The following is a 9,762-nucleotide window of genomic DNA, read 5'->3' as shown; positions in this document are numbered from 1 at the left end:
TTTTTTTTTTTTTTTTTTTTTTTGTATATAAATTCCAAATATGTGTGTCATACGCATTGGATCGGTTATTGATTAGTGTGAAATTCACGATCTCGCGATTATATAATTCGAAAAATGATTGATGGAATTGGGAGATGATTTTGTTGGTTTATGTTTCTGATTTCGGTTCGCATGATTAGTAGAATGGATTGAATCTGATTCATGGTTTCGTCATACGAAATTTTCAGCTCTAAATATGAGTTATGATGATTTGGTTTTCGGATATATAGGTGACAGTTGCGTATAACAAAGACCCAAGCCCAGTTAAGCTGAATTTGGGAGTTGGTGCTTACCGTACTGAGGTAATGATCCTCTTGAGCTATCCATCTATCATGGATTAGTGTGGTTCATTAATGGTGTTTTTGTGTTGCAGGAGGGAAAACCTTTGGTTCTTAATGTTGTAAGGAAAGCTGAGCAGCAGCTTATCAATGACAGGTTGACCTCTCTCTCTCCCTCTCTCTTGTCTTTTGTTTTGGGTTCTAACTACCCTTTATGTGTTTGATGTTGTGAGGAAAGCTGAGCCTTGTTTTGTGTTGTTAATCTGTAGAACAAGAATCAAGGAGTACCTTCCCATTGTTGGATTGGTTGAGTTCAACAAGTTAAGCGCTAAGCTCATATTAGGCGCTGACAGGTAATTCTTCTTCTTCTGTTTATTCATCAGTTTTAGTCTTTCAGAACAATTCTTTATGATTTTGGTGTTTTCATGTATGTCAATTAGTCCTGCTATTCGGGAGAATCGGGTTACAACCGTTGAGTGTTTGTCTGGTACTGGTTCCCTCAGAGTTGGAGGGGAGTTTTTGGCTAAGCATTATCATCAGGTACATGCATGCTTTTGTCTAAATTCTTGTTTGTTTGAATTTCTTCTTCCTAGAGAACTTTATATGTAAACTTGGAAGTCTTCTCTCTTTGCATTCCAGAAAACAATTTATATTACTCAGCCAACATGGGGAAATCATCCCAAAATTTTCACGTTGGCCGGTTTGACAGTGAAAACTTACCGCTACTACGATCCATCGACACGTGGGTTGAACTTTCAAGGTGAGTCTGCGGTGAACTAGTACTGATTTCTATGCTTAATATTGTTGATAAGCTTATAGAATTTCCTAAATTGGGTATGGCAACTATTTTTCTTTTGTTCACAGGTTTAATAGAAGACCTTGGTGCTGCCACACCTGGTTCTATAGTGCTTCTTCATGCATGTGCCCATAACCCAACTGGTGTTGATCCAACCATTCAACAATGGGAGCAAATCAGGCAGTTGATGCGATCAAAGGGATTGATGCCATTCTTTGATAGTGCTTATCAGGTACACTGATGAATACTTGTGTATAAGATCAGCTGATATTTAAACCACCTCTGCTCTCAAAGAATTGTTAATACCTTGTCTTCCATATTTCTTTTATCTCATTTCGCATTGCAGGGCTTCGCGAGTGGAAGTCTGGATGCAGATGCAAAACCGATTAGGATGTTTGTTGCTGATGGCGGAGAATGCCTCGTTGCTCAAAGTTATGCGAAGAACATGGGACTATATGGGGAAAGAGTTGGAGCTCTCAGCATTGTAAGATTCATATAACCTGCTGGAAATCTTTTTAAGAAACTCGTAGGAAGTTCTTTATCGAATTCTGACATGAAGTTGTTGCAGGTATGCAAATCATCAGATGTTGCAGGGAAAGTTGAAAGCCAACTGAAACTAGTGATAAGGCCAATGTACTCAAGTCCTCCGATTCATGGTGCATCAATCGTGGCTGTAATCCTCCGAGATAGGAATTTGTTCAACGAATGGACTCTGGAACTGAAGGCCATGGCTGATCGTATTATCAGCATGAGAAAACAGCTGTTTGAGGCATTACGTGCTAGAGGTAAGTAAGGTCTTTTTTATTGTTTTGTATAGATCATCAGGACTATAAATGGACATAACTAATGAAACGAAACTCAAAAATCATGTGACAGGTACGCCTGGAGACTGGAGTCACATAATAAAACAGATAGGTATGTTTACATTCACAGGGTTAAACCCAGCTCAAGTCTCCTACATGACTAAAGAGTACCACATCTACATGACATCCGACGGGTAAGCCTCTCTTCTCCATCCGTTATCTGTTCAAGTTTCTTGAATTTGTCTTAACTTGTTGTGATTGTATAAATGAATAAAAGGAGGATAAGCATGGCTGGTCTGAGCTCGAAGACTGTACCACACCTTGCAGACGCTATCCACGCTGTTGCGACCAAAGCCGTCTGAGAAACCGAACACCGATTACGACCACTTCGATTAAATCGCCATAATAAAGAATGTTTTTTTTTCTCTCTTATAGCATTTCCGGCAGTGACAATATAAATGTCGTTACGATTATTATTATTTCATCCCAGTATTAATAAAGTACGCAAGAGAGCTCTTGTGTTTCTGCTACTGTTACCTACCCCTGAATTCATCTTTTTAGATGTGTATGTTACTGCAGTTTGGTATATAAACTACTCATGTACTCCCATTTCTGCACCTGTAGTATAGGTTCTTTTCCCAAAAGTATATGAAATATGTATATTTATATATTGATCACAGAATCTACATAAATTCACTCGAGTTGATCCATTAAAAAGAAACATAGAAAAGAAATAGATCCAGACAGGGACAATTCATAAAAGATACACATACATATTTATACATGTTCATGTATGTGCATTTGCATTTGCATATTATGTATGAGCTTTTGGCATTTTTTTACCTACTCCCCTTCAAGAGGTAAGATGAGACTTCTTCTGTTGCTTTGACGGGAGACTCGCAATCGTTGAAGTCCAGCACTCGACGCTCCGCCTATAGATTGAGAAATGTTCAAAACCAAAAATCAATGGAGGAAAAAAACATTTATTGGATATGATATGAATGATTGGTATTTGGTGAAGTATGTATATACCAGTAGAGGATCATTATTCTCTTTGTTCAATTCCTTCTTCTGTTCTGCATCATCATTAGTTGGTGAAATTGAAACTTCCATTGCATCTGCAAATGCTGCAAATGCTCTTGCATGCTCATTTCTCTGTGTCATCACTCCTATGCTATCGTAGCTCCTCTCCCCAGGACTGAAAATGTAGCCCATATCCTGAAAAAAATAAGCACAAAATTCATAGGTCTATTATATTAGGCCTAAAAGAATTTAACAATTGCACCAGGAAGTAAGAGAGGTTGACCATATAATAGAAGAGTCTTAAGGCATATGAAATACCTCGATAGTTATTTCTGTGTCAAACCTTGGGCTGGGCAAGAGAGAGTTTACGTAAAATGGAGATTTCCAGGCTGAGGGAGATTCAAGACCTCTCCTGAATGGAGTTCCACAGAATCTGTAAAATGGACCAAAAAAGGGGAGTAACAAAATCGTTATATCAATAACTGAAAGCAAATAGAGGAAAAGGGTTATTTTTGCAAGGTTGGCATAGATGTATGTACATGCTAAAATTCTCATTGCTTGTCTCGTTGTCAACAAGATGACCCTCTGTGTTTCTCGCTAGAGAAGGCGAATTGATGACCAAACAAAGACTTGAAGAGGAATGCTGTTCTTTGTTAGCCATGAAAGTTTTCTGGAATTGGTTTCTTGGTGTTAAAACTTGTGCTTTCTCTGCTTTGGTTACTGATTGGCCAGGAGGAGAAGACAGAACTGGCTTGCAGTTATTGAGCTCAGAAAGAACACCAGAGAAACTTTCAGCCTGCACAAGAGTTGATCCATCAAGAAGGTAAAACCATAAAAACCATAAAAAGAAATGATGAATCCTGTGATGTATGAAGAAACGGTGATCCATCATGAATGTAATGTATGTCAGTTAGATCATATATATATCACAAAATAAAGACTTAAACCCATCAAAAACAAAACAGTATATTATTAACAAAATTCTTAGATAGTTTGATCACAAGAGGTCGGTTTAATGAACTAGGGAAGCAAAAGGTTCCACAGTTTAGCTATACTGTTGTTACCACGAAATGAAAGCTATCAGCTTCACATAGAAATTGGGTACTTAATTACCTAAACAGATATTCAAATGCTTAAAGTAAAGAAGAGACTTACATTTTCGACATTAGCTCCAGAACCATCGTTTTCCCTGACATTTGCCTCCATGCAAGTTTGCTCTGCTTTCTCAAGCGATTTTCTGATATGCACAGTTTCTTCTGGCATTTTGTGACTAAAGAGTGAAGAAGGGTTGCTCCTCCAGTTCTCTTCACCTTCTCCACTATTGATTCTATCTCCAAGAATGACATCAGTGTTATTTCCAAAGATAGATTCTCGATTCTCACTCTCATCAAACATCACATCTAGACGTGAAAAATCTTTTGCCAGACTGGCTGCTATATCAGTTTCAAGTTTCTTATCACTTCTTTTCTCAGATAGCGGTGTCAGCAAATCACGGGTCCGTTTCCTCAAGATTGACTTTGCACCAACCAACGTCTTTTTTCCAGTGGGAGATCCCCACAGTCGAATGGGACTTATGCACGTCATGGTGGACATCAGTAGCTTGCGTATGCCAAGAGGACTATAATCGTGTAGTGGATCGTTTTTAGATTGTAGAAGATCACAGCTGAAAACAGGTAGGTCCAAGCTTGGAAAACCGAGACTTGACGATGCTCCCATATCTTCATGATGTTGCTCGCTTGTCGTGTTTGGATCATGCTTGGGAGGAGAGTGTGGCCTGTCTTCTGCCAGAGAAGCAAAATCACTCACTGCAACCAACTTCTTGGAATCATTCACATGATATGATTGATCTTCTTCGCTGGAGTTATTGGTTCCTCCATCAACACAAGTGAAGCTTGATGGATCATCGATGCATATGAACCTACCGTTTCCATTTGTTGTGCACTTTGGTTCTGCCTCAAAAGGATGACATATCAATCCGGATGACTTCTTTGCATATTTGTCGGGTGTTATGATTAAGGGAGCTGGCCGAAGAGTTTCTTTGCCTGAGGCGGCTGTTGCATTCAACCTTGAAGAAGAGCTCTGCATAGGAGATTTCGTAGCTTCTGATATCTGGCTGTCTGAAGCTGATGCAGACAAAATAGGATCTCGGGAGTCTGACTGGTTAACCTCGTTTGGTTCTTGGGTCAAGGATCTAGAAACACTGTGCCCTTCACTCTCTTGATCAGGGAAAAGTACCCTGCAACATTCCGTTTCAGGCGTCAAAACGTTTGCTGAGTTGGTGTAAGTAGCCACATCAATACTTAGTGTGGAGTTTGTAGGTTCCACAGTTGATTCCTTGCTCTCCTTCGTGTATGGCATCGGTAGCTCTGACATATTAGCCTGTCTCATCTCCAGTGAAATGTCCGAAAGCTCCTGAAAATCAAATTGGTAGTCCTGACTTGGAGCAGTCGAGACATTATTATGATCAGGAAACTGTGAACAGTCCTCCATGTCATAAGAGACTTCTGAGATGGAGACTGATATATCTTCCAATTCAGGATAAAAATACTGATCTGAATGATAAACAGCTTGCTCAGTCTCTTGAGAGTTTCGACAAGGGTAGAAATGATGGTCCATGTTTATAGCTCCATTTGAAAAATCTCCTGCAGATAGTGAGCAGCCAACCATGCTTGAATTTTGACGGCTGTCTATTTCGCCATTTCCATCTATATTACTCTGCATAAAAGCTGATTGTAATGTGGAACTTCTCTCATAAGGAGCTAGAGGCATGGCTTGGTACTGATCCAAAAGGCCAGACGACATGTAGGAATCAAGTTTCTTCTTAACTGAACTGTGCCAGTGATTTTTAATTCCATTATCCGACCTGTTAATAACATAGCAAAAAAAAAAACTATATTGCTAGAACAAATAGAAGAATACCTTCAGATTGATATTCAAAAATGACAAGAAATATAAGTACCTTCCAGGCAAGAACTTGGTTAACTCTGCCCATTTATTACCATATATTTGATGAGCACGAATGAGAACCAGCTCTTCTTCTTGAGTCCAAGCTTCCTTGTTTATGGCAGGATTGAGGTGATTGTGCCACCTATATCAAATACAAGCTTTGTGAATGCTAATATACACTTGACTATTGTTCCTAGAGATATAACTGTCAATAAGCATACCTCTCTCTACATTGCTTTCCAATGCGACCAGGTAAATACCGAGCAATAGTGGACCACTTCTTCGGCCCATATTTTTCGATTAACTGAACTATCATTTCATCTTCCTACACACATGTCAAAACGAGAACGATAAGCAGTCATAAGAGATGTTAGGAAAACTATAAAGCAAAACAGGGTCAAGCATGCGAGATACACATATATAGATAGAATAAGTGAGGAAATAAAGTGTTACCTCCTTCGTCCATGGCCCTTTAACAAGTTCAGGGTTAAGAACCTTCTGCCACCTGTGCAGGCACTGGACATCAGTTCGATCTTTGAAATATTCAGCTGGAAAGTTAAAGAAAAGCAAATCAGAAACATTCCATCAGAGAAGAAAGATTACGGTTCACTTCAGTAAAACCAACACAAGCAAGGAAAAGAACTATAGAGAGTTAGTTTACCTATCTTCTTCCAGTTCTTCCCTTTGAAACTATGGACAGCTTTTCTCAACACCTCATCCTGAACATATGTTTGGTTAAAAGATTTAGCAAATATGTTGATCAAAGAGTGTAAAATGCATATCTCAATGCAGCATGATGAATGATATCAGGGATGACCAGACTAATTGGCATAGGATTTGGACATCATTGTACAACAAAACTGATTGAAAGATAAAAAGAAATATTCACCTCCTCGGCTGTCCATTGACCTCGAGTTGAACGTCTAGCAGGGCCACTAGTCCTCCTGTAAGAAAATCAACACAAACCAAGTTTATTGCGGCAAGTCACCGATTAATTAGTTTAGTAAGATATGAGAAAAAAAAAAACAAACCCGTGACGCGATTTAGGGATCCCATCCTGAGGAGTTGAGATGGTTGTAGTAGTAGACTCACTTTCCATAGCTCGTCAATGAATAAGCAAAAATAGTAACCCCAATTCCCATACGTTGCCTTCTTCTATGCAATCTTCACTCCAATACATTATCTAAGCAAACAGCTATTGTACCCTCCTCCTTTGCATCATCTCACGATCTCTCTCTCTCTCTCTCTCTGAGATTTGAAAAAAAAAAAAAACAAAAGGAATCAGCACGGTCGCTTATAATCTATCAGGACAAAACATACTCGAAGCTTCAAAAATTACTACAAAACAACAAGATGGAGTGTGCTTCACAACTCGACCTGAGCATTAGATCCCCATACTGTGAAGTTTACTTTGTTAATCACTAAGAGAAATTTGTTTTTGGATCAATCAGACAATAAATTCAAAACCACATCATACCTAAAATCAACCCAAGATTCAAAGATCAATAAGACATACTTGAAGATCTCTAACCATGTAAAAAACTCACCGATGCGAGGTTCGGAAATGGAAGTAATCAGAAATCGAAGAAATCCCCAAATTTAAACTAAAAAAAGTCGAAAACGAGGAAATCTCCGATCTGAGACAAATCTGAGTTGAGATAACAAGAGAGTGAGTGATTGAAAAGTTTTACAGAGGAAGAAGATTAAAAGAGAAGAGAAGAAAGAAATCTAAAACGGTCGGCAGAGCTTAATTGTTTTTTTCAAAACAAGAATGGCGGAAATTCGAATTTCGTCAACAAACCCTATTTACTCACTACTATTACTATTCCAGACAAACCAAAGTCAATAATAAACCTTTCGTTTTTTTTTTTCTATCTAATGAGCGGCTCTCAATCTTAAAATCCCAGACGTCTATTTTGAATTTTTTGCCACGTGTCTCCCTATCGTATGTTTAACGGACATATCATTATTTTGTTTCTTCTCATTTTTTTTTCCCTTCTTTTTCCTTTATTTTCAAATTTTCACCCTGATTTATTTAATACACCTTGATCTATCTCCCCATGGTTGGATTATTGATGGATTCAAATCACCCTTTTTAGGGGCCACCGGAATTATTTCAAATCATGGACTTTTTAGGGAGTGGGATTTGATATCATAATTAATGTACTGGGTCGCTCTAAAATTACTACTACTCACTGCCCAGCTAACTTAGAGGGTAAATAAACTGATCCGGAAGATCGCTATTATCGGTTTAGATTCAATAGCGATTGATTACTATGGTCAGTAGAGTGATTCCAACCCCGACCCGACCAACCCAAGACGCTCTGATTTTCTGAGAGAATCAGTCTTCAAGAGCTATGTCCTACCAGTAAATTTATTTTTGGGTTTTTTTTTTTTTTTTTTGGCAAAAAGTCACATTGTAGGGGGTGATAAAATGACTTTCGACAAGCACCACAATGCAAATTTGCAAACCATGACTGCCACAACCAGATAGCTCACCTGTGTATATAGAATGCTCTTTTAATTTCTCACAGATCAGATTCAATCCTTTGAAACATTTTAATGGACCAACTAGTCCAAGTACCAGATTAGGTAGGGTTTTAGGTCTTCAAGACTTTTTTTAAAGAAAACATAATACCGGACAACCATCATCATCATCGTAATTAAGGCTAGCAAGAACATCTTAAGCCTTCTTTGAAGGACAGTACAGGATCACCTCTGGCTCAATGTTACCGACTTGGTTTTGTTGTTTTNACTAGCTGAGCACAGTCCTCCAGCACACCTTCACTAATGTCATCAAAACTTTGGCCTCTATGAAGCCTCAAGTAAACATGAGCTGACGACATTTTATCCACGTGAAACCTGCATCAAATGAAAATTACTTTTAGCAACTTGGTCGTGTATCAACATACAGAACAAGAAATTAAAATGCTGAATAGGTGAAGCTGCTAGAGTTCATATAAAAGAAAGGAATATTCAAATTAGAAGAAACAAACACCCTATACATGTCTAAACACATCAAAAATTGACATTATCAAGAAAATAATGAATAGAAAATAGACAAGATGTATCCATAAGTTTACCCATAAACCTTAGTTATGGATAAAATTACCGAACAGTAAAAGAAATGCGCAGTAGCAGCATATGANACGTTTCTTCTGCAATATTAAGAAAACATTGAAAGATTTGTGTCAAAACAACAATCATCAAAGACTTCTTCAGATGCTAACAACAAAATCCCAGAAACTGACCTTCTCCCTCAGATGTAGTTTCCTCTCTGCCCTTTCTGCAGCATTCACTGCTTCTCTCTCGGCTTCAGAAACAAAGTTATCAACAACCATATTAGTTTTATAGTTATATTATCTGGAAGTATAGTCACTTAACTGACACAAACCAAATTGTATGTATGTATAATTTTCTATCTATTGAAATTTAAGGAAGAGCCCACAAACCAAACACTAACCTCTCAGATCAGGAGTTCTTTCAACTTTTGTTTTGTTCAATCTGTTAACTATATCATTGACTCGCTTCTCCACTCTGATTGTCCGGACCTTTAACAAACAAATATCAGTTAGGTATCATCATTGCTTTGCAACCATACTTTGAGCAGATTTCATGTATGCACAACCAAATTTTCTTGAGAGATGGCGATGCTTACCATCTTTGAATTGTGGAAACCAACTTGACCAACATCCATGGAGGCAGTTTTCTTCAAGTTGGACCACGGAGTGTACACAACATCAACGTTGTTCACCTTGTTGCCTGGCACATAATCCCAGACACCAGTCGGTAAGAAAACAGAAAATACCCTATATGTGCCCTCCTTCTAAAAAACAAACTGGTACTCTAAGACTAACGATTATGCAAATGTTAAGTT

General features: G+C 38.2%; 2 protein-coding genes across 2 annotated transcripts in view; one reads left to right on the top strand and one right to left on the bottom strand.

Annotated features, from left to right (window-relative positions):
- Positions 1 to 2,446, top strand: part of LOC104705418 (aspartate aminotransferase 3, chloroplastic) — a 2,718-nt gene extending 272 nt beyond the window's left edge. The window contains exons 2-11 of the mRNA XM_010421422.2: positions 270 to 341; positions 413 to 474; positions 587 to 670; positions 758 to 857; positions 957 to 1,077; positions 1,182 to 1,345; positions 1,460 to 1,597; positions 1,682 to 1,898; positions 1,990 to 2,110; positions 2,194 to 2,446. Coding sequence (XP_010419724.1) covers positions 270 to 341; positions 413 to 474; positions 587 to 670; positions 758 to 857; positions 957 to 1,077; positions 1,182 to 1,345; positions 1,460 to 1,597; positions 1,682 to 1,898; positions 1,990 to 2,110; positions 2,194 to 2,278 — 1,164 coding nt within the window. The 3' untranslated portion in view covers positions 2,279 to 2,446. The remainder of the gene's footprint in view (positions 1 to 269; positions 342 to 412; positions 475 to 586; positions 671 to 757; positions 858 to 956; positions 1,078 to 1,181; positions 1,346 to 1,459; positions 1,598 to 1,681; positions 1,899 to 1,989; positions 2,111 to 2,193) is intronic.
- LOC104705417 (myb-related protein 3R-1-like) lies at positions 2,562 to 7,738 on the bottom strand. Its single transcript, XM_019228229.1, has 12 exons — positions 7,433 to 7,738; positions 6,917 to 7,131; positions 6,775 to 6,829; positions 6,547 to 6,604; positions 6,339 to 6,433; positions 6,107 to 6,210; positions 5,899 to 6,027; positions 4,095 to 5,802; positions 3,479 to 3,735; positions 3,258 to 3,372; positions 2,949 to 3,134; positions 2,562 to 2,848 (listed from the first exon to the last, which is right to left on the bottom strand). Exons 2-12 carry the CDS (start codon positions 6,982 to 6,984, stop codon positions 2,756 to 2,758), a joined length of 2,868 nt encoding a protein of 955 aa, XP_019083774.1. The 5' UTR covers positions 6,985 to 7,131; positions 7,433 to 7,738; the 3' UTR covers positions 2,562 to 2,755.

Source organism: Camelina sativa, chromosome 8 (genome assembly GCF_000633955.1).
Source record: "Camelina sativa cultivar DH55 chromosome 8, Cs, whole genome shotgun sequence".
Classification (NCBI taxonomy): Eukaryota; Viridiplantae; Streptophyta; class Magnoliopsida; order Brassicales; family Brassicaceae; genus Camelina; species Camelina sativa.
Note: the sequence above shows the minus strand (reverse complement) of the source record. Positions and strands in the feature narration are given on the sequence as shown.